Source organism: Phyllobates terribilis, unplaced genomic scaffold, assembly GCF_046119375.1.
Source record: "Phyllobates terribilis strain yellow unplaced genomic scaffold, ASM4611937v1 Scaffold_8__6_contigs__length_399053987, whole genome shotgun sequence".
In the NCBI taxonomy this organism is placed as follows: domain Eukaryota; kingdom Metazoa; phylum Chordata; class Amphibia; order Anura; family Dendrobatidae; genus Phyllobates; species Phyllobates terribilis.
In genome coordinates this window covers 32899090-32924375 of record NW_027362768.1, presented here as the reverse complement: position 1 = coordinate 32924375, position 25286 = coordinate 32899090, and the positions used below count along the sequence as shown (strand labels likewise).

The 25286-nt window shown below is 46.8% G+C and overlaps 1 protein-coding gene across 4 annotated transcripts in view; it reads left to right on the top strand.

Annotated features, from left to right (window-relative positions):
* LOC141156682 (coagulation factor XIII B chain-like) overlaps nt 1–25286 on the top strand; it is a 784153-nt gene that overhangs the window by 351363 nt on the left and 407504 nt on the right. For all 4 annotated transcript variants that reach the window (XM_073642930.1, XM_073642929.1, XM_073642931.1 and 1 more), the window contains exon 8: nt 10816–10875. In XM_073642930.1, the coding sequence (XP_073499031.1) occupies nt 10816–10875 (60 nt within the window). The remainder of the gene's footprint in view (nt 1–10815; nt 10876–25286) is intronic.

Here is a 25286-nt window from a genome sequence, read left to right as displayed (position 1 = left end):
TCAGGGAGCAGTTTTACAGAACAGTCATACACGCGATGAGGAGGTAGTTCCTGACACCCTTTCTCCGAGAATACATCCTCAAAGTCCGCCAGAAATGGAGGTAAGACCCAAGGAGTAACCGCACCAATGACCGTGTTCATGCAGTTTTTATTACAGAATTTACTCCATTGGCTTATCTCCCTGGTTTGCCAATTAATAACCGGGTTATGCTTAGCTAACCAAGGAAGGCCCAACACAATAGGAGTGGGAAGACCCTCCAACACGTAGCAAGACAACAGTTCTTTATGTATTGCCCCCACTTGAAGTTTTACGTCATGCACAGCTTGCAAAAAACTTCCCTGACCGAGAGGCCTGGCATCGATCGAGAATATGGGGATGGGTTTAGCCAACTCACTCAACCGCATACCTTGGACCCGGGCAAACCGAGCATCAACCAGATTAGCCCCGGCCCCACTATCCAGAAGAACAGATATCCTCTCAGTTCTCGTACCCACCACCACCTCCGCCGGTACGAGAAACTGAGACGAACCTAGGGACGAAATACCTACTCCCAGATTGCCGTCCACCACACAACCTGGGATTAACAGTTTTCCGACGACTCTTCACTCTGCAAGGGACGGGATGGACACCCCCCAATAAAATGTCCCTTTCTCCCGCAGAAGAAACACCTTCCTGCCTTATGGCGCACCACCGGTCCCCTCCCCCGAAATGATGTCCCTCCTAATTGCATAGGCTCCTCTGGACTGACCAGGGGAACCACCATATGAGGGGACCTTGTAGGAGGTGGAGTCATCACAGGGTGTAGAATTATCCCGCACCTCTCCCGAAGCCGTCTGTCCACGCGAATAGCAAGGGCCATAGCGGCTTCCAGTGACACGGGAGAGTCATACTGTGCCAACACATCCTGTAATTTGTCGGATAAACCATGACAAAACTGGCTCCTAAGAGCCGGGTCATTCCACTGGGTGTCCGTGGCCCACCTACGGAACTCCGAACAGAATTCCTCCGCCGGACGATCTCCCTGCTGGATCCTACGTAACTTAGACTCAGCAAGGGAGATCCGATCTGGGTCATCATATACGAGTCCCAGAGCAGCGAAAAACCTATCCACTGACTGGAGAGCCGGGGAACCCGGGGGAAGAGAGAACGCCCAGGATTGTGGGTCCCCTTGTAGGAGCGAGATGACAATTCCCACCCTTTGTTCTTCACTCCCCGATGACCGAGGCCGCAGCCGAAAGTACAATTTGCATGCCTCCCGGAAAACAAAAAACTTGTCCCGCCCCCCAGTGAACCTATCAGGGAGAGCTACTTTAGGTTCTGGTCCGGCTTGCTCCTGAGGATGCCAAACCTTGGACCTAACGTCCGCCAGCTCCATAGACAAACTCTGCAATTGCCGAGCTAGACCGGCTACTGGATCCATGGTAGCTGGAGAAAAACTAAGTTGGGTCGGTGAAAATGTCACGCTGTCTCCGTATACTGGAAGTAGGGGGCCTAAGCTGACCCTAAGCTGGGGCCCTGACTAATCCCTCAACCTGGAGGTACTGTTAAAGGTACAGAGGTCCAGGCCGCCAGCGTAACCCCTACCTCCTGAAGATCCCTGCACCACAGTAATCTAGTCCTGAGAAGGACCCCGATCACAACCAAAGGGAACAAGACATAATATGCCCAAACACAATACTTAGACGAACGAGACAGTACAAGGGAAAAACCAAAACCACCTTGCATACAAACAACTTCTCAACTACAACAGAGGGAAAACCAACGGGAAAGGAGATAAATGATAAAGCGAGGAAAGGGAAAAAACACTTCCAAATACACTTATCTCAGCAACTCCAAACACCACGATCAGCTCTGTCAGTCTGAATAAAATGCTTTCACCGACACTTCCCAAACAGACCAGCAGGTATATGAAGGAGTCTCACTACAGAAGTATTGATTGCAGCTGGGCGAGGCTGGACCTCATCTAGCCCAGAGAGAGAGAGAATTAACTCCCTCACTGCCGAGAGACACAAAGCACCAACAAGTCAGCTGCGAGAAGTCAGGCTGTGTACTCGTGACGATCTTCGTGGCAACACACCCGTGACAATCACACATAGATTAAATAGATAGAAACATGTCAGTCACATATATATGAAGTACAGTGACAGTGTTGATTACTGTACTTGTCATTTAGTGTTAAAATAAAGGATTTATTTAAAAAAAAATTGGCGTGGGGTTCCCCATAATTTTAGGCTCTAGCGGAGGTTAAGCAGACAGCTGGGGCAGATGTTTGAAGCCTGGGAAGGGGTAATACCCACGGAGCTTCCCAGGCTACTAATATCAGCCCCCAGCTGAATACCTAGCCTTTACTAGCTATTAAAATGGGGGACCCCCCAAAAAATTGACGTGGGGTCCCCCCTATTTACCCCTTACTTACCAGGGACGTATTAGTACGCATATTTGCGTGCCCCGGGTTCAGTGAGGGCTGCTGCGCTGAGCCCTCACTGAACGGAGCACATGTCAGCTGATTCTCACAGCTGACATGTGCCCGCAACAGCCGCGGGTGGAATTGCGATCCACCCGAAGCTGTTAACATGTTAAATGCCACTGTCAATCTCCGACAGCAGCATTTAACGCGCGCTTCCGGGTAGCGCGTCATAAGCCCCGCCCACCGGCGACCCCGTCACGTGATCGCGGGTCGCCGATGGGCGTGCATGACAACCCAGGGTCTGCAGCAGACGCCTGTGGTTGTCATGATCTTGTCGCTATGAGCGCCACCTAGTGGTCGGCGCTCATAGCACAGGACCATTTCTGCTGCATGCAGGGGACCTGCTCGTCCCCTGTATGTAGCAGAGGCGATCGGATAGTTGCTGCTTCTAGTCTCCTATGGAGACTATAGAATCATGCAAAAAGTAAAAAAAAAAAAGTTTTTAAAAATATTAAAAAAAATAAAAAAATATAAAAGTTTAAATCACCCCCCTTTCGCCCCATTCAAAATAAAATATATATAAAAAAAACCCCCACATACACATATTTGGTATCGCCGCGTTCAGAATCGCCCGATCTATCAATATAAAAAAATAATTAATCCGATCGGTAAACGGCGTAACGAGAAAAAAATTCTAAACGCCAGAATTACGTTTTTTGGTCGCCGCAAAATTGCAATAAAATGCAATAACGGGCGATCAAAACATCGGATCTACCCCAAATGTTATCAATAAAAACGTTTGCCCGGTGCGCAAAAAATAAGCCATCAACCAGCCCCAGATCACAAAAAATGGAGACGCTACGGGTCTTAGAAAATGGCGCTATTTTTTATTATTTTTTTTACCAAATTTTGGAATTTTTTTTCACCACTTAAAAGAACCTATACATGTTTGGTGTCTATGAACTCATAATGACCTGTAGAATGAGAAGGACAGGTCAGTTTTAGCATTCAGTGAACGTGGTAAAAAAAATAAATAAAAAACAACTGTGGTATTGCACTTTTTTTGCAATTTTACCGCACTTGGAATTTTTTTCCCGTTTTCCCGTACAGGATATGGTAAAACTAGTAATGGCGTTGAAAAGTACAACTCATCCTGCAAATAATAAGCCCTCACATGGCCATATTGACCAAAAAATAAAAACGCTATGGCTCTGGGAACAAGGGGAGCAAAAACGAAAATGCAAAAACGGAAAATGCTCCGGGGCTTAAGGGGTTAATAGCTAGCAAAGGCTAGGCAGACAGCTGGGGGCTGATATTAATAGCCCAGGAAGGGTGCCATGAATATTGGGCCCCTCCCAGGCTAGAAACACCAGCCGTCAGCCGCCCCAGAAATGGCACATCCATAGGATTCGCCAATTCTGGCACTTAGCCTCGCTCTTCCCACTGCCCTGTAGCGGTGGCAGTGGGGTAATAGGGCTGGGGTTGATGTCAGCTTATAATGCCAGCTGACATCAAGCCCAGGTTAGTAATGGAGAGGCGTCTATAAAACACCCCCATTACTAACCCCATAGTCAAAGTTAAAAAAAAACACAAACACCCAGAATAAAGTCCTTTAATTGAAATAAAGACACAATTCTTTATTGTTCTAAATTAAACCATACTTACAATCACGCCCGTTCCAGCTGAAGCCAACGATCCCCTGCAATAAAAGAAAAATAATAAAGCAACATAATCCTTACCTTTCCATGGTTCCCACGACACTTCAGCTCTGCTACATCGAGATGACAGGCTGGACCGCAGCAGAACGCTGCCATCCAGCCTGTCATCCCGCAGACACTGAGAAGCGCAGGCTTGCTTGCGCTCCTCAGCGTCTCTCTGTGACGGCATCCAGATGAGCCGAGTTCATGTCCAATGAACTCGGCTCACCTCATGCACGTCACTGACAGCGTGGGAAAATTCTCACGCTGAAGCGCTGAGTGCAGGAGAATTCTCCCACGCTGTCAGTGACGTGCATAAGGTGAGCTCATGTCCAATGAACTCAGCTCACCTCATGCACGTCACTGACAGCGTGGGAAAATTCTCCTGCACTCAGCGCTTCAGCGTGAGAATTCTCCCACGCTGAAGCGCTGAGTGCAGGAGAATTTTCCCACGCTGTCAATGACGTGCATGAGGTGAGCCGAGTTCATTGGACATGAACTCGGCTCATCTGGATGCCGTCACAGAGAGACGCTGAGGAGCGCAAGTATGCCTGCGCTTCTCAGTGTCTGCGGGATGACAGGCTGTATGGCAGCGTTCTGCTGCGGTCCAGCCTGTCATCTCGATGTAGCAGAGCTGAAGCTGTCATGGGAACCATGGAAAGGTAGGGATGATGTTGCTTTATTATTTTTCTTTTATTTCAGGAGATCGTTGACTTCAGCTGGAATGGGTGTGACGGTAAGTATGGTTTAATTTAGAACAATAAAGAATTGTGTGTTTATTTCAATTAAAGGACTTTTTTCTCGGTGTTTTGTTTTTTTTAAATACTTTACTAGAAATTCATGGTGGTCATGTCTAATATTGGCGTGACCCCATGAATTTCGGGCTTAGGGCCAGCTGATAATGCCAAGCTGGCCCTAACCCCTTTATTACCCAGTGAGCCACCGCATCAGGGCCCGGGATGAGTTGGGTACAGCGCCAGAAGATGGCGCTTCTATGAACGCGCCATTTTCCGGGGTGGCTGCGGACTGCAATTTGCAGCGGGGGTGGCCCAGAAAGCTTGGGCCTCCCTGCGCTGCGGATTCCAGCCCCCATCTGCCTAGTTGTACCTGGCTGGACACAAAAACAGGGCGAAGCCCCACGTCAATTTTCTTTAAATTATTTCATGAAATAATTAAGAAAAAAAGGGCTTCCCTATATTGTTGTGTCCGGCCAGGTACAAATAGGCTGCTGGTGGTTGGGGGCAGCCCGTTCCTGCCTATCTAATCTATGTGTGATGCTCTATCTTTCTGTTCTAAATTGTCGGGTACAGTAAGCAACACTGTCACTTTACTTATTATATATGTGACTGACATGTTTCTCTCTATCTAATCTATGTGTGAAGCTCTATTCTTTCTGTTCTAAATTGTCGGGTACTGCTGCTGAATTGCCGGCCGGCTTTTTTAAAGAGACGGTGCATGAAAACACTAATATTATTTTTAATAAATCCTTTACACTAAATGACAAGAGCAGTAACCAACACTGTCACTGTGCTTCTTATATGTGTGACTGACATGTTTCTATCTATCTAATCTGTGTGATGCTCTATTCCTTCTTGTCTAAATTGTCGGGTACCGGTGTATGCCGCTGCTGAATTTTCCGGCCGGCTTTTTTAAAGAGAGTGTCTTCTGAGCAGTTTGTCAGCTTTTGGACACCTTTGCAGGTGTTTTCTATGTGTTTCTATGTGTTTTTGTTTGCCTGCCATTGGTTTTAACGGTGTTCGACGGTGTTCTAAGGTGTTCGACGAACAGTTCGACGAACAGTTCCTCGAACATCCCGGTGTTCGACGAACCGAACCGAACCCGAACACTACGGGGGTGGCTCAACACTACTTCTGACCCATTTTGCCAAAGGAAAGGAAGTTGCCTAATATTTAAGCACACATTATATAGGGTGTTGATGTCATTAGTCAACACCCCTCCTCATTACAGAGATGCACATCACCAGATTTACTTAATTGGTAGTTGTCTCTCAGCCTATACAGCTTGGAGTAGGACAACATGTATAAAAGGTATCATGCTATCAAAATACTCATTTGCCTAATAATTCTGAACACAGTGTAGTTAGACTGGCGTGCAGGACTGAAGGACAGATAGGCGGACAGGACTGACTTGCAGAGGGACCTGAGGGCTGAAGCAAAGTAAGAAGACAGAGCAACAACCTTGCACGGGCACCTCCATATTGGAGGAGGTGCTTTAAATAAGGAAAGTCCTCCGGGCCATTGGCCGGGGACTTTTTAGGATGGTGCGCGTGGCCCCTTTAAGAGGGAGCGAGCGTGCGCGTGCCTTAAGCACAGTTCCCGGGAAACTGCGTTCACCAGCAGCAGCAGGGAGGCTGGAAGACGCCGGACCAGGATCGCGGCGGTAAGGGGTACGGCGTCTCTGCCTGGCAGGGGGCAGATTTGTGAATTTGCGAAGCCCAGGAATCGCTGAATCGCCTTCAACCCCTCTGGTCGGGGCCACTTTAAGACGGCAGAAACTTTCTTGGGATCCATCCGTAGACCAGTCTCGGAGATAATATATCCCAGGAACGGAAGGGAAGCCTGCTCGAAGAGGCATTTCTCAAATTTTGCGTATAGGCAATTCTGCCGGAGCCTTAGCAGAACCTGACGAACATCCCTCCGGTGCGCGAGTAGGTCCGGATAGAAGACCAAGATATCGTCCAGGTACACCACCACGCAATAATACAGGAGATCATGGAAGACTGCTGGGCCATTACAGAGACCAAAGGGCATCACGCGGTATTTGTAGTGACCGTCCCGGGTGTTGAATGCCATCTTCCACTCGTCTCCTTGGCGGATCCAGACCAAATTGTACGCCCCACGAAGATCGAGCTAGGTGAAGATCTTTGCGCCTTTAAGGCGGTTGAACAGCTCCAAGATGAGAGGCAAGGGGTACTTATTCTTGATGGTAATCTGGTTAAAACTCCTGTAATCAATACAGGGACATAGTGATTCGTCTTTTAATGAAGAAGAATCCTGCTCCTGCCGGGGAGGTAGATTTATGGATGAATCCCTTAGAAAGATTCTCTTATATGTACTCAAACATGGCCCGGGTCTCAGCCAGTGACCAGGGGTAGATACGCCCACAGGGAGGTGAAGCACCGGGTACCAGGTAGATTGGGCAATCATGCGGCCTATGAGGTGGTAGTGTCTCAGCTTCCTTCTTGTCGAAGACGTCCGCATAGGATGAGAAGGGTGCCGGCAGACATGGTAGATTAGCCGGAGCAGACGGGGGTCGAGCTGGATGAACCGGAACCAGGCAGGACTCATGGCAATCCTGCCCCCAATGGAGCACCTCACCAGATCGCCAATTCAGGATGGGTTCATGTCTCTGTAACCAGGGTAGAGCACGCAAGAGGGAGTGATAGAGACCGGACAGCACATGAAAGGAGATCCTCTCTGAGTGCAGCATTCCCACCTGAAGTGTTAAAGGCTCTGTGACGAGCAAGATGGTCTCTGGAAGAAGTCTCCCTTCCACGGAAGCGACTGCCAATGGTTCAGCCAGAAGTATGGTAGGAATCTGATACCGCTCCACTACAGCCTGTCAAGTGAGATTCCCAGCGGCTCCGGAATCCAGGTGGGCAGTCTCGAAGAAGCGGGTCTCACCACTGGAAATGAAAACAGATAGGGTCAAGGATGGAGAGGATTTACTCTTGCCTAGGACGACCTGTCCACGCGGTGCTAGACACTGGAGTTTTCCGACTTCACCGGGCACGAACGGATCAGATGCTCTTTACTGCCACAATAGAAGCAACTCCCCTCTGCTCAGCGAGTCTCCAGGCGAGACTTGACCACCTTGGTTTGGTCAATTTGCATAGGCTCAGGGTAACGTGTCCGGGGAATAGCTGGTTGCGAAGCCGGGCTTTGGAATACAGGAGCGCGACGCGGAAGTCTTCTCTTCTGGGTTGTCTCCTTAGCTCGTCCCAAAAAATGGATGTCAATCCGGTTAGCCAAAGACACCAAGTCGTCCAGGGTGGAAGGCATGTCATGACCGGCAAGTTCATTCTTGATCCGTCCAGAAAGACCCTCCCAGAAGGTGGACACCAGGGCCTCGTTGTTACAGGCAAGCTCAGATGCGAGGGTTCGGAACTGTATGGCATACTGGCCCACGGTGAGGCTCCATTGGCGGAGAAATGAGAAATGAGCAGGCAGTAGAAGATTTTCGTCCGGGCTCATCGAAGACCTTCCGGAAGGCAGTGAGGAAAGCCGGAAGATCAGACACCAGGGGATCCCCTCTTTCCCACAGAGGGTTTAGTCATGCCAGTGCTTCCCCGGTGAGGTGAGACATGATGAACGTCACCTTAGCCCGGTCGGTGGGAACTGATGTGCCAGGAGTTCAAAGAGGACAGACTGGTGGACAGGACTGACTTGCAGAGGGACCTGAGGGCTGAAGCAAAGTAAGAACACAGAGCATCAACCTTACACGGGCACCTCCATATTGGAGGAGGTGCTTTAAATAAGGAAAGTCCTCCGGCCATTGGCCGGGGACTTTTTAGGACAGTGCGCACGGCCACTTCAAGAGGGAGGGAGCGCGAGCGCCTTAAGCACAGTGCACCAGCAACAGCAGCAAGGAGGCCGGAAGACGCCGGACCAGGACTGCGGTGGTAAGGGGGATGGCATCTCTGGCTGGCAGGGGGCAGAGATGCTGATGCTACACCTGCCCTTTCCTTGAGCTGGAAAGTTTATTCATCTTGCTTCCCAGGTCTATGTGTCCACTCACTGGGTTTAGTCTCTCAGCCTTTATCCACATGCATGTCACTTGACAATAGGTAAGGTTTTAAATATTAGGACTGTCCAAAAAATAGTGTCACCGTGATGAGGTGAGATGGCTTTTGCATTATTTTGATCAAAATTATGTTCACTAAGTACCCTATATTATTTTCATGCACTATTGCGGTTTATTTATTTATTGCAGGGTATTTTTGTATTATGTTTCTGTCTTTGTTTTTTTTTCTGCTTAATGGCCATGTGTGAATATGCTCTTACACGCTGCATGCACAACAATTTACATTCCAGTTCATTTCTTCAAGTTAGTCCTCCTATAGGACTTTCATTTTTTTAACTTTGATCTCAGGTATAATGCATTGCAATGCATCAGCTTTGCAATGCATTATACCTGTACAGAAGCTTCATAGACCATTCTCTGGACATAGTCTCAGAAGATTTCTATGGCTTGGTGACTCTGGGGTCATCACTATGGCAGCAATCTCGCCCCAGAGATGACGTCACGGGGGCGCCAATCTGAAGGGAGAGGGAGCCCCTCCCTCTCCCTGCCTCCTAAATTTTGCTATCGCTCTCGATCACAGCACTTAGAGGGCTACACAGCCAGTGGCTGTGCTGGCACGGTCCCAGGCTGTCACTGCAGGAACTTGGGCATTAGCAGGGCTGAGCTCCTACTGTGGTCCTGCGGGAGTTGCTGATATTTCCTGAACGATAATGCTGTGATGGGTCAGTCAGATTGACAGACCGATCAGAGCCCTCTGAGTGCAGGGACCGATGTCATGTGTCACCGCAACTCTTCCCTTGCCGCTCAGCTGTCAGTGACAGCTGGTGGCACATAACTATCACTGCGTGTTTACACGCAGTGACAGTTTAAATGCATGACGGACATAGCACGTCATGATGCGGGAACTGACACTTGCTCATGATGTGCTTTGTCCGCTATTTACTAGTAAAGGGGTTAAAAGTAAATGCTTTGTTAATGTTTGGCACAAGCTGCACAATTTTTTTCATGGTAAAAAGCTCCATTTTGGACCCCTAGATCCAAACGCTGGTTCTGTGGATGATCCTTTTTGGTAAATGTGGACTAACACATATCTCAAATTCTGCGTCATTCTGTAGGTAATTGAATGTTGAGGTGTTGTGCTCTTGGCCAACACAGGGTCAATTCTAAGGATAGGCCAGTATTTAGACAGACTATTTTTCATGAAGTTCCATTTCTCATTATAGGTTGAAATAAACCTCACCTCTGGTGATGGTATTGATTTGGCTTTCGTTTTGAGAAAATATGTCTTGTTGATTTTACATGCCTTTGACCAGCCTTGACTGATGAAGTGAGTGGAATATCCCCTCTGACAAAATCGTTCTGCCAGCTCTTGTGCTTGTACCTGGAAGGAGGACTCATTAGAACAAAATCTTCCTTGTCTTTAGGAATTGCCCATAGGGAATACTGTTCTCTAGGGGTTTAGGATGAGAGGATGTGGCATGCAACAATAAATTGACTGTCATGTTTTTTCTAATCGGATGTGTTGGGCCACAGCATTCTAGACAATAGAGGATAATCGGGAGAAGTCTTGCAGGCGATTGGATGAGGAAAGTGGACAATTGTGGAGGAGAGAAGGAGGTCTTGGGACGACCAGAGATTATGTGGTGGGAGATATTGGGAGATTAGTTTAGAGATATATGGGGAAGACAGATTATGTCTATTAATACTTTTTCACTCATTACATTTAATGCTACTATTTACAAATGTTGGATTGCATGAGAAAAGATTGTACAGACCATTTTTAAAGCTATGAAATACTGTTTATATACATCAGAATGATGAATTACAGAAAAAACATCATTCATTCCATAAGTATGCATTTCTTAAATCTTCCACAGCAAAAATTTTGCAAAGAAATGTAAGTGACTTAATAATACTATCAAAAATATTATTATTTATGTATTTTAGAGAAGAAACCTGATGAACCAGATGCCACTAATCCACCACTGGAAGACATAGAAAAAGAAGGTATGTTATTTACCTCAGTTTTCAATCCAATATTAATATATATGGCAAAATTGACCAAATGCTATTCATTTAGGAAACCGCAATAATACAATTTATCTGACATTGCTGCATGATAACTAGGGGAATGACACATGGCATAATAATAATTTGGCTGTCAGTTTTTCCAAACTCCTGACAAAAAGTGCACTATTTGAGCTAAGAATAGAGTCTGGTAACCGGTAGAATGAAAGAATGAATGAATTTGCAGTGACACCATCACAATTTCCAAAATCACTAAGTCATCTTATTGTAACCTTTATGAAATGGTATGGATCCCATAAAAGTGCCCCATAGGCACCAAATTTCAAGCAAAAATCAGCAAACCCAATAAGTAGGGATGAGCGGACCCATGGATGTTCGGGTTTGTCGGGTTTGTAGTTCAAAGTTCTTTTTGGGCATCACAACATGACCTGAACTTGACCCTGAACCAAATAGAAGTCAGCGGGAACCCGAACTTTAAAATGGCTGTAAAATGGTCATAGTAATGGCTAGGGGGCTGCAAAAGGAAGTAAAATGGAGGTAAGATCAGGATGATGTATGCAAACAAATATGGATAGGGAAATGACTTAAAATGGCAAATAATAAAATAAAATATTTAAATAATAATAATCTTGAATCAGGAGGCGGAGATCCAAGTGGAGGAGGGGGTGGAAGTGGACATGGTACTGTAGGTGGAAGAGGCAGAGGAGGAGGAGGAGGTAGCCAACACTGTTTTTGTGGGTTTTTTTGGGGGGGGGGTACTCTGAAAACAGGCTCTGTGGGGGCACTCTGCACACAGGCAGTGTAATAATCTGATGGATACGCTCTCTATGTATACAGGCAGTGTAATACTCTGCACTTTTTTGGGGTGCAAAGAATAATGAGAGCATCAAATAGGGCCCGTGGTCCTGTTGCTGCTGGTGCAGCTGTTTCAGGGAGAGAGAGAATGTGGTCGATCTGTGCCTACTACGCATCCAAATGAAACACCTCCTCTGGTGCATGCAGATGACCAGGGCCGCAATCAGGGCATTAGTGCACTTACTGCTGTATGGGGACCGGTGACCAGAAGCAAAAAGGGGGGGCCCCGCCAGCCCGGGTCCCATGCCCACGGCCCAGGGTCCCCCTCTCTTTGTTTCTGCTTTCCATGCCCTTAGGGACAGCAGCTCGGCTCATGATGCAACCGGCGGATGGAAATGAGCTCTGTACCTTTAATCCGCGGCCAGGTGCATCATGGTCCAGGTCATGTGACACGCTGCGCGCTCATCTGCAATCCAGAGCAGCAGCATGTCGCATGTGCCGCGGGGACGGCGGCAGGCAGCAAGTGTGGGTGTGCACGAGCATGCATGCTGCGCTACGCAAGGATGGGAAGTTGCTGCTTAGGAAAGGCTGCTGAAGGATGGGAGGCTGGTGAGGGAGGGGAGGCTGGTGAGGGGATGCTGCTGGAGGACGGTAGTCTGCTGGTGGAGGGGAGGCTGCTGGAGGAGGAGGCTGCTGGAGGAGGAGAGGCTGCTGGAGGAGGGGAAACTGCTGAAGGAGGAGAGGCTGCATAGGGGATGCTGGTGAAGGAGGGGAGGCTGCTGAGAGAGGGGAGGCTGCTGAAGGAGGAGATGCTGCTGGAGGAGGAGAGGCTGCTGGAGGAGAGGAGGCTGCTGGAGGAGGGGAGGCTGCTGAGGGAGGGGAGGCTGCTGGGGGAGGGGAGGATGCTGGGGAGGGGAGGCTGCTGAATGAGGGGAGGCTGCTGAATGAGGGGAAGCTGCTAAATTAGGGGAGGCTGCTAAATTAGGGGTGGCTTCTGAAGGATAGGAGGTTCCTGTAGAAGGGGAGGCTGCTGAGGGAGGGGAAGCTGCTGAGGGAGGGGAGAGTAGTAAGTGAGGGGATGCTGCTGAAGGAGGGGAGGCCACTGAAGAAGGGGAGGCTGCTGAGGGGATCCTGGTGAGGGAGGGAGGCTGCTGAAGGAGGGGAGGCTGCTGAGGGGAAGCTGGTGATGGAGGGGAGGCTGTTTAGTGGCTGCTGGAACGGGGGCGCAAATTTGGTTTCAAGAGGGTGCCAACCTCCGCAGACAGGTAGGGGCGAGTAGTTGCTAAATGTGGTGCCCCATCTCCCCCCTTTACTCTTGACTACTTGGCAATTTTTTTATATTATCATTTTGTTATGTTTTGAAGTGTAATTATATTTATATTCTAGAATTTATAGTTTTTTAATGAATACCAATAAAGATATTTTTAGTAGTGTATAATCTGTGAATATATATGCAATAATATATCCTGTTTACATTTATTAATTCGGTGATTGCAGGCTGAGGCGGGCAAGCTGAGGTGACCATTAGATTTTTTTTGACTGGGCAGCGGGTGTAGCGGAGCCACTGGCTATGTGAGTAGCCTAAGTTAAGTCCATGTATTAATTTGTCCACCATTTCAGTACGTGATTGCATGATGCAATCATTTCCTCCCCTGCCTCCTTCCAACCCCAACCAAAACTTATAAGCTATGATGGATATGGATGATCCTGAGCGATGCTGCAAAACCAAATGCCGAGTTATAACATCAGGTGGCCGCGCTCAGGATTCTCCAGGAGCTTATCAATTTTGGTTGGGGAGGGGAGGGAATGATTGATGGAATCTGCAATCAGAAATACAGATTATAAAAAAAAATTCCCTTAAAGAAAAATAAATAAAATATACCTAAAAAAAGGGTATTGGGTATTTTTAAGAAATGTTTATTAGGTTAGAGTAGCGTAGGACCCGGCCAGAAGAGTCTCCTTGTCGAGGTGGCGGCTTAAAAAATCTTTTGGCCAAAATAAAAGCTGTTGGCTCTGTATGTGATCTGGTGTTCGATAGGAACTATTAATGTGTGATAGGTGAGGACGTGGTCCAGAAGTGGAGTTTTTCCAAGAGTGGGCAGTGGGACTGTGGAAGGGTCAAGGGGTGTAGGTGGAACTGGGGTGAAGCCTGGGCGGAGTCTCAAAGGGGCCCGGAAATTTTGACAGTATGGGGCCCCGAAATTCCTAGTGGCAGCTCTGCAGATTACAGGACGTTCTGTGTAATTTCGTAGAGCCAAGTACCACTGGGTGAATGGATGAAAAACAAGTAGAGGTGGTTTTAGATTTGATGACTGAGAGTACCTTAAGTTCCTTTGCTTTGTCTTCAACCTGGTCCCCAGCTGAAAGAGCTGAGTTTGCACCTGCGGCTCTCTGGACATCTGTCTCCCACCTCACCCCCTTGCAAAGCAGGCAAGCAGTCTGAGCCTCAATTCAAGCAGCAGTCACTGACAGAATGTGTGCACTGATGCCCATCCACTTGTTCTTTTTTAAGGATGAAAACGTGGGAGGAGTAGTGCAAACTGACAGTGGACCACTGTAGCACATCTCAGATGATGATGATGACCAAACACAGGAGCCAACTGCTGTGGCTTTCTGCTCTGTGCAAATGGCAAGGACATGTGTGAGGACTGGGTGGAACATCATGCAAGGGATTATTATTATTTATTTTTAGAGGACCATTGATTCTATGGTGCTGTACATGATGAGGGTTTACATACAAAACACAAATATAAATTACAATAAGCAAACTAATAGTGACGGGAAGTTACTGAGGGAAGAGGACCCTCCCCTTGTGGCCTCATATTCTGCAGTATAATGGGGAAGAAAACAATAGGTTCAGGGCTTGCAGCAACTCTGGTGTTGGTGAGCTGGCTGCTCTGGTAGTGGTGAGGTGGCAGGGGGGTGGTCATTACAGTCTGTAGGATGTTCAAGATCAGTTGTCAAGTTCTGCTTGAAAGTTCCGAATATAGGGGTTATTCGGATGTGTTGAGCCACAGAATGCTAGACACTAAAGGATAATCGGGAGAAGTCTTGCAGGCGATTAGATGAGGAAAGTGGCCTATTGTGGAGGAGAGAAGGAGGTCTTGGGAGGAACGGAGATTATGTGGTGGGAGATATCGTGAGATTAGTTTGGAGATATATGGGGGAAACAGATTATGGACGGCTTTGTAGGTCAATGTTAGTAGCTTTAAGTCGATACGTTGTGGAATTGGGAGCCAATTAAGGAATTTGCAGAGGTGAGAAGTGGAGAAGTAGCGAGGACAGAGATGGAATAGTCGGTGGGCAAAGTTAAAAGAGATGAGAGTTATGGTTCAATTCGGTTCCGATCGACGAATTTCCTGATGTTCGCTCAACAGTTCTTTGAACATATCCGAATCCCATTGAATTCAGTGAGAGGCAAAACAAATACATAGAAAACGCCTTCAAAGTTTCCCAAAAGCTGCCAAAACAAATTACAGGAAAATTTATTCTGTAATGCCATTTGAGTAGCCAAGACTGCTCAAATTAGGGGTAGACACCAGGAAAAGAGACTTCAATTGACACACAGTTGAAATTTTATAATGGCACAGCAGCAGTCTGTCATGGCCCATGCATGAGGTATCAGGTGTATAGGCCAGCATTTACAGCTTTGAATTTAAGTTCAAATAAATACGAGCGAGGTAGGGATCAATACCACGTGCAATAGCTCAAGCTGTTTTTCTGCTCAGCCTCACTTAGGTGGCACAAATATCAGTTTTTTAGACTGCTAGAAAAATTCAAGTATAGTAACACAGGTAATTGTGTGAAAGTAAGTGCAGGCCTGTCGGTCTGGGAGCCCTATTGCTACAGGCAACACACATGAAGGAGACCCAACTTGCCACACACCACATTTCAAATAATTATTACCATGCACCACTAAAGTGGCATCAATTTCAACAGAGTAGAAATAGTATAATGGGGCTCTGACACCCCTTCCACTACAGGAAACACACCAGATGGAGACCCAACCAGGAGTCTCCACATTTCAAAAAATGATTGATAACATCAGCAGCAGTAGCAACAGCAAGCACAGAAGCCACGACAAAGGCGTCACAGACTGCAAAAACGTGAGATAAATGCAGCACACTAACAACTACATCATGGCCTAGTCTGGACAGTCTGCGATTGGGGTGCAAAAGTCCTTGGAGATCCATGACTTGTTCATCTTGATGAAAGTTAGGCGGTCTACACTTTTAGGGGACAGCCGGAAGCGCTTATCCGTCAAGACACCACCAGCAATGCTGAAGACACGTTCTGAGAGAATGCTGGCTGCCGGTATGACCAAACCTCCAAGGCGTGACAGACGAGCTCAGGCCACACTTCCATATTTGAAAACCAAAATGAAAAAGTGTCCAAACCCTCCCTGGTGGCATTAATTTTGAGCTTGAGATACTTCTGCACCATCCTCTCCAGTCATTCACTATGTGTCAGATTTGTACTCGAACTCTGTTGTGCTGGCGCACAGGCTGGTCTAAAAAATCTCTGAAACGACCCTCAGAAATTGCTTCTGCCACTTACATTGCTGCAGCTGCTAATGTTTTTGCATTGACAAATTGACGTAGAGGTTGGAAGTATATAACTGAGATGCACACTGTGTGCCTCACTGCCTTCTTGGGGAAAACCACTCTAAGGTTGTCTACAAGTGTGTTTCGATACTCCAGCATACGCGCATCCCTTTCCAGGTCGGGAAGCATCTGTGGCAACCCAGTAGTCAGCACTATTTCGAATCCTAGCAATACGGGGTTAATGTTGCAGATAGTGCAGCAAAAAGGCACTCGTGTGTCGGGCTCTTCCATGAGGTCCAAGTCCATGGTGTTTTGGTGGCGTGGTAATACTGAAGCTTGCTTCCTCCATCCCCTCCCGCCAACCACGGAAAACAGAAAGGGGATCAATATCCTCTTCATCTCCTGTCGCTTGCCCATCACCTCTTCCTCCTCGTCCTCCTCCATTTGTTCCTTGGCTCCTGCACCTTCACTAACTGGTAGGTATCATGAGCCCTCCACCATCACTATAATCCACCTTCCCTTGGCACCCACCTGTGCGACGACAGTCTGGAACTTAGAGATATTGTTATCCTTTCTGTATCCTCCTCTGTTTACTCCTCTTCCTCTGGGACCACCACCTCCTCCTGCAGACTATTCAAAGTATGCTCCATCATGTAGATGACTGGAATAGTGATGCTGATGATGGCATCGTTATCGGTAACCATCTTAGTAGCCATTTCAAACTTGTGCAGAGGTGCTTAATCTGTGCCCATGTCGCAAACGTGATTTGCATCATGGCCATAATTTGTTAGCCCAGGCTATGCAAGCAGGCTAGTCACTGCTGCAACAGTCGCATATCATCCAGTTAACCAGTGGGGCCAAAGACCTGTGCAGCGATGCAAGTCGATGACCCGCGCGGTTCGAACGCTGGAAGTAAGTACACAGCGACCATGCTTTCTGCAGCAGTGCATCCACGCCAGGATAGTGGCGGAGAAATTGCTGTACCACCAGGTTGAGTTTGTGAGCCATGGAAGACACATGTGTGAGGTTGCCCTTGCATAGGGCTGCCACCCGGTGCACACCGTTTTCGCACACAGCCTTCCCTGGCTCCATGTTAAGTGGGGACAGCTATTGCTCAAACTCAGTCTGGATAGCTGTCCACAACTCTTGACCTGTGTGACTGCTATCTCCAAGACATATTCATTTTAAGACTGCCTGATTGTGGTCAGCCCTGGCTGCGCAATGTGGAGGTGGTGAGGATTTGCTTTTTCAGCACCATTCTAGAAGCAGAAAGAATTTAGATTTTCAAATGAGAACTCCTGCCTGGCCTAAAAAATTAACAGCACTAAGTATTTCTATACACAAATAAGGCCTTGTTTCATATTGACTCCTGGCTGAAACAAAACTAGTAGCACCAAATATTTATGTGCAGTAATGTTGTCTTTTTTCCGTAGCACACACTAGTGAGACACTAGTAGCAGAAAGAATTTAGATCTTCAAATGTGGACCCCTGGATGGAGCACAATATTAGCACAAAAGAATTAAAAGCTGTCCTGCTTTCTGTAGCACACTAGTAGCAGAAAGAATATAGATTTTCAAATGAGAACTCCTTCCTTCTTAAAAACATAAATTGTACTTGCATTTGTATTCAGCCCCCCTGAGTCCATACTCTGTAAGACCACTTATTACTGCTGTAAGTCTTTCACAGTATGTCTCTACTAGAGATGAGCGGTGTTCGACTAGAACTGTTCGCCAATCTCAAATTCGAGCTGTTTTGGGCGGTGTTCGAGTTATTCGACGAACCCGAATGATTTGCAAAAAATTCGGCTGTTCGAGGTTATGTTCGATAACTGTTCGTGCACCAAAAGCGTGTCCTGCATGTCTGGTGCTATTTAGAGCACCAATCATGCAGGGATTGTCTGCCACTCACTGTAATGCCACAGCCATGGTGGTTGTGGCATTACAGTGATTGCCCAAATCGATGGGAACAGTGCCAACAGTGAAACATGAAAAGCCGGCAATTCAGCAGCAGCATACACCGGTACCCGACAATTTAGAACCGAAAGAATAGAGCTTCACACATAGATTAGATAGATATAAACATGTCAGCCACATATATACGAAGTACAGTGAAAGTGCTGCTTACTGTACTTGTCATTTAGCGTAAAGGATTTATCAAAAAAAATAATAGTGTTTTCATGCACCGTCTCTTTAAAAAAGCCGGCCGGCAATTCAGCAGCGGTACCCGACAATTTAGAATAGAAGGAATAGAGAATCACACATAGATTAGATAGATAGAAACATGTCAGTCACATATATATGAAGTACAGTGACAGTGTTGCTTACTGTACTTGTCATTTAGTGTAAAGGATTTATTAAAAAAAAATAATAGTGTTTTCATGCACCGTCTCTTTAAGAAAGCCGGCCGGCAATTCAGCATCTGTACCCGACAATTTATAACAGACAGAATAGAGCTTCACACATAGATTAGATAGATAGAAACATGTCAGTCACATATATATGAAGTACAGTGATGGTGTTGGTTACTGTACTTGTCATTTAGTATTAAAATAAAGGATTTATTATTAAAAAAATTGGCGTGGGGTTCCCCTTAATTTTAGGCTCTAGCGGAGGTTAAGCAGACAGCTGGGGCAGATGTTTGAAGCCTGGGAAGGGGGTAATACCCACGGAGCTTCCCAGGCTACTAATATGAGCCCCCAGCTGAATACATAGCCTTTACTAGCTATTAAAATGGGGAACCCCCCCAAAAAAATGACGTGGGGTCCCCCCTAATTTAATAGCTAGCAAAGGCTAGGCAGACAGCTGGGGGCTGATATTAATAGCCCAGGAAGGGAGCCATGAATATTGGCCCCCTCCCAGGCTAGAAACACCAGCCGTCAGCCGCCCCAGAAATGGCGCATTCATAGGATGCGCCAATTCTGGCACTTAGCCTCGCTCTTCCACGCTGCCGTGGTGCGGTGGCAGGGGGTAATAGGGCTGGGGTTGATGTCAGCTTATAATGCCAGCTGACATCAAGCCCAGGTTAGTAATGGAGAGGCGTCTATAAGACACCCCCATTACTAACCCCATAGTCAAAGTTAAAAAAAACACAAACACCCAGAATAAAGTCCTTTAATTGAAATAAAGACACAATTCTTTATTGTTTTAAATTAAACCATACTTACCGTCACGCCCATTCCAGCTGAAGCCAACGATCTCCTGTAATAAAAATAAAATAATAAAGCAACCTCATCCTTACCTTTCCATGGTTCCCACGACAGCTTCAGCTTTGCTACATCGAGATGACAGGCTGGACCACAGCAGAACGCCGCCATCCAGCCTGTCATCCCGCAGACACTGAGAAGAACAGGCTTGCTTGCGCTCCACATTGTCTCTCTGTGACGGCATAAAGATGAGCCGAGGTCATGTCCAATGAGCTCGGCTCACCTCATGCACGTCACTGACAGCGTGGGAAAATTCTCACGCTGAAGCACTGAGTGCAGGAGAATTTTCCCACGCTGTCAGTGAGGTGCATGAGGTGAGCTGAGTTCATTGGACATGAGCTCACCTCATGCACGTCACTGACAGCGTGGGAGAATTCTCCTGCACTCAGCACTTCAGCGTGAGAATTTTCCCACGCTGTCAGTGACGTGCATGAGGTGAGCCGAGTTCATTGGACATGACCTCGGCTCATCTGGATGCCGTCACAGCGAGACACTGAGGAGCGCAAGCATGCCTGCTCTTCTCAGTGTCTGCGGCATGGCAAGCTGGATGGCAGCGTTCTGCTGCGGTCCAGCCTGTCATCTCGATGTAGCAGAGCTGGAGCCGTCGTGGGAACCATGGAAAGGTAAGGATGAGGTTGGTTTATTATTTTTCTTTTATTGTAGGAGATCGTTGGCTTCAGCTGGAATGGGTGTGATGGTAAGTATGGTTTAATTTAGAACAATAAAGAATTGTGTGTTTATTTCAATTAAAGGACTTTATTCTGGGTGTTGTGTTTTTTTTAAATACTTTACTAGAAATTCATGGCGGTTATGTCTAATACTGGCGTGACCCCATGAATTTTGGGCTTGGGGCCAGCTGATAATACCAAGCTGGCCCTAACCCCTTTATTACCCAGTGAGCCACCGCACCAGGGCCCTGGATGAGTTGGGTACAGCGCCAGAAGATGGCGAATCCATGAACGCGCCATTTTCCGGGGTGGCTGCGGACTGCAATTTGCAGCGGGGGGGGGCCCAGAAAGCTTGGGCCTCCCTGCGCTGCAGATTCCAGCCCCCAGCTGCCTAGTTGTACCTGGCTGGACACAAAAATTGGGCGAAGCCCCACGTATTTTTTTTTTAATTATTTCATGAAATTCATGAAATAATTAAGAAAAAAAGGCCTTCCCTATATTGTTGTGTCCGGCCAGGTACAAATAGTCAGCTGGTGGTTGGGGGCAGCCCGTTCCTGCCTGCTGTACCTGGCTGGACACAAATATAGTGCGAAGCCCCACTTCAATTTTTTTTAATTATTTCATGAAATTCATGAAATAATTAAGAAAAAAAGGCCTTCCCTATATTGTTGTGTCCGGCCAGGTACAAATAGGCAGCTGGTGGTTGGGGGCAGCCCGTTCCTGCCTGCTGTACCTGGCTGGACACAAATATAGTGCGAAGCCCCACTTCAATTTTTTTTAATTATTTCATGAAATTCATGAAATAATTAAGAAAAAAAGGCCTTCTCTATATTGTTGTGTCCGGCCAGGTACAAATAGGCAGCTGGTGGTTGGGGGCAGCCCGTTCCTGCCTGCTGTACCTGGCTGGACACAAATATAGTGCGAAGCCCCACTTCAATTTTTTTAAATTATTTCAGGAAATTCATGAAATAATTAAAAAAAAATTGACGTGGGGCTTCGCACTATATTTGTGTCCAGTCAGGTGCAGCAGGCAGGAACGGGCTGCCCCCAACCACCAGCTGCCTATTTGTACCTGGCCGGACACAACAATATAGGGAAGCCCTTTTTTTCTTAATTATTTCATGAAATAATTTAAAGAAAATTGACGTGGGGCTTCGCCCTGTTTTTGTGTCCAGCCAGGTACAACTATGCAGCTGGGGGCTGGAATCCGCAGCGCAGGGAGGCCCAAGCTTTCTGGGCCACCCCCGCTGCAAATTGCAGTCCGCAGCCACCCCGGAAAATGGCGCGTTCATAGAAGCGCCATCTTCTGGCGCTGTACCCAACTCATCCAGGGCCCTGATGCGGTGGCTCACTGGGTAATAAAGGGGTTAGGGCCAGCTTGGCATTATCAGCTGGCCCTAAGCCCAAAATTCATGGGGTCACGCCAATATTAGACATGACCACCATGAATTTCTAGTAAAGTATTTAAAAAAAACACAACACCCAGAAAAAAGTCCTTTAATTGAAATAAACACACAATTCTTTATTGTTCTAAATTAAACCATACTTACCGTCACGCCCATTCCAGCTGAAGCCAACGATCTCCTGAAATAAAAGAAAAATAATAAAGCAACATCATCCTTACCTTTCCATGGTTCCCATGACAGCTTCAGCTCTGCTACATCGAGATGACAGGCTGGACCGCAGCAGAACGCTGCCATCCAGCCTGTCATCCCGCAGACACTGAGAAGCGCAGGCTTGCTTGCGCTCCACAGTGTCTCTCTGTGAGGGCATCCAGATGAGCCGAGTTAATGTCCAATGAACTCGGCTCACCTCATGCACGTCACTGACAGCGTGGGAAAATTCTCCTGCACTCAGCGCTTCAGCGTGGGAGAATTCTCACGCTGAAGCGCTGAGTGCAGGAGAATTCTCCCACGCTGTCAGTGACGTGCAGGAGGTGAGCTGAGTTCATTGGACATGAGCTCACCTTATGCACGTCACTGACAGCGTGGGAGAATTCTCCTGCACTCAGCGCTTCAGCGTGAGAATTTTCCCACGCTGTCAGTGACGTGCATGAGGTGCGCAGAGTTCATTGGACATGAACTCTTCTCTTCTTTATGCCGTCACAGCCAGACACTGCAGAGCGCAAGCAAGCCTGCGCTTCTCAGTGTCTGCGGGATGACAGGCTGGATGGCAGTGTTCTGCTGCGGTCCAGCCTGTCATCTCGATGTAGCAGAGCTGAAGCTGTCGGGGGAACCATGGAAAGGTAAGGATGATGTTGCTTTATTATTTTTCTTTTATTGCAGGAGATCGTTGGCTTCAGCTGGAATGGGCGTGATGGTAAGTATGGTTTAATTTAGAACAATAAAGGATTGTGTCTTTATTTCAATTAAAGGACTTTATTCTGGGTGTTTGTGTTTTCTTTTAACTTTGACTATGTGGTTAGTAATGGGGGTGTCTTATAGACGCCTCTCCATTACTAACCTGGGCTTGATGTCAGCTGGCATTATAAGCTGACATCAACCCCAGCCCTATTACCCCCTGCCACCGCTACAGGGCAGCGTGGAAGAGCGAGGCTAAGTGCCAGAATTGGCGCATCCTATGAATGCGCCATTTCTGGGGCGGGTGACGGCTGGTGTTTCTAGCCTGGGAGGGGGCCAATATTCATGGCACCCTTCCTGGGCTATTAATATCAGCCCCCAGCTGTCTGCCTAGCCTTTGCTAGCTATTAAATTAGGGGGGACCCCACGTCATTTTTTTGGGGGGGTCCCCCAATTTAATAGCTAGTAAAGGCTATGTATTCAGCTGGGGGCTTATATTAGTAGCCTGGGAAGCTCCGTGGGTATTACCCCCTTCCCAGGCTTCAAACATCTGCCCCAGCTGTCTGCTTAACCTCCGCTAGAGACTAAAATTAAGGGGAACCCCACGCCAATTTTTTTTAATAATAAATCCTTTATTTTAATACTAAATGACAAGTACAGTAACCAACACTATCACTGTACTTCATATATATGTGACTGACATGTTTCTATCTATCTAATCTATGTGTGAAGCTCTATTCTGTCTGTTATAAATTGTCGGGTACAGATGCTGAATTGCCGGTCGGCTTTTTTAAAGAGACAGTGCATGAAAACACTATTATATTTTTTAATAAATCCTTTACACTAGATGACAAGTACAGTAAGCAACACTGTCACTGTACTTCATATATATGTGACTGACATGTTTCTATCTATCTAATCTATGTGTGAAGCTCTATTCTGTCTGTTATAAATTGTCGGGTACAGATGCTGAATTGCCGGCCGGCTTTTTTAAAGAGACAGTGCATGAAAACACTATTATATTTTTTAATAAATCCTTTACACTAAATGACAAGTACAGTAAGCAACACTGTCACTGTACTTCATATATATGTGACTGAGATGTTTCTATCTATCTAATCTATGTGTGAAGCTCTATTCTGTCTGTTATAAATTGTCGGGTACAGATGCTGAATTGCCACTGTCACTGTACTTCATATATATGTGACTGACATGTTTCTATCTATCTAATCTATGTGTGAGGCTCTATTCCTTCTTGTCTAAATTGTCGGGTACCGGTGTATGCCGCTGCTGAATTGCCGGCCGGCTTTTTTAAAGAAAGCGTCTTCTGAGCAGTTTGTCAGCTTTTGGACACCTTTGAAGGTGTTTTCTATGTGTTTCTATGTGTTTTTGTTTGCCTGCCATTGGTTTTAACGGTGTTCGACGGTGTACTAAGGTGTTCGACGAACAGTTCGACGAACAGTTCCTCGAACATCCCGATGTTCGACGAACCGAACCGAACCCGAACACTACGGGGGTGGCTCAACACTTGTCTCTACCACCTTTGTACATATAGACGCTGAATTTTTGCCTATTCTTTGCAAACTAGCTTTAGCTCAGTGATATTGGAAGTGTCTGTAAAAGGCAATTTTCAAGTCTTGCCACAGATTCTCAATGGGATAGAATTCCGGACTTTGAGTGGGCCATTCAAACACATGAACATAGGGCAGCACGGTGGCTTGGTGGTTAGCACTGCAGCCTTCCAGTGCTGGGGTCCTGGGTAGAGATGAGCGTTGTTCTACTCGAACTGTTCGCCAATCTCAAATTCGAGCTGTTTTGGGCGGTGTTCGAGCCGTTCGGCGAACACGAACAATTTGAGAAAAATTCGGCTGTTCGAGGTTATGTTCGATAACTGTTCGTGCACCAAAATCATAACTGGATTTTTTCTCAGTAATGATGAAAATTAATGTTAATACGCAGTTTGAGTGTACAGCGGGGTGGGGGGAGGGGCAGGGGATGGATCTCTGCAGGAACAATGAAGATCTCCATTTTTTTTTCTCTTTCCTGCATTTGCAGTGGGGAGGTGCAATCTGTCAGCCTATCAGCAGCGCACACACGGAGCGAAGTGCTTTTTTTCACACAAGCAAGGGCATGTGTCATTGGCAGTGTATGTCACATGTCCTTGCCCTATAAGACCAAGCCATTTTCCCCGTCGCCACCATTTTCTCACTGCTGCAGCTGCGTGTTAGACGGCACCGCTGTTGCTGTGTGCGCTATACCTTGTTAATTTCAAGCCAATTTTCGCACAAATCTACAGATAGCTTGGGAGTAGGGAATAGTTGTGATTGCAGTCCTTTTAAGGACTAAGTTACAGCATTTCCTACGACTTTTATCAGGCAGGTCTGTGCTCTTAAATAGATAGATTGTGGGAGTAAAGACTAATTGTAATTGGAGTCCTTTTCAGGACTAGGTTACATCAGTTCCAATCAGTTTTTGTCAGGCAGGTCTGTGCCAGTGCTGTGCAAGTTTTTTTCACAGCATTTGGCTGAATCTAGCAAAGCTAATCCTTTTTGGCCTATTGCAGAGTGTGTTAGTCAGTGGAGTAGCCTATCTGTGTTGCAAGATATAACACCTGTGTATAGAATACCAATTTTTTTACTGCACCTAGTGAAGTAAAATCTTTTGGGCATAGCATCATTCTATTAGTCCATCTATACTGACCTCCATCAGGTTGCAAATTGAATATAATTTTTTTCTGCATCTAGCTCTGAAAAAATATTGGGCTTCTAGCTGTGTGGGACTTGTTCTATTAATCCATCTATACAGACCTCCATCAGGTTGCAAACTGAATATATTTTTTCTGCATCTACCTCTGAAAAAATATTGGGCTTCTAGCTGTGT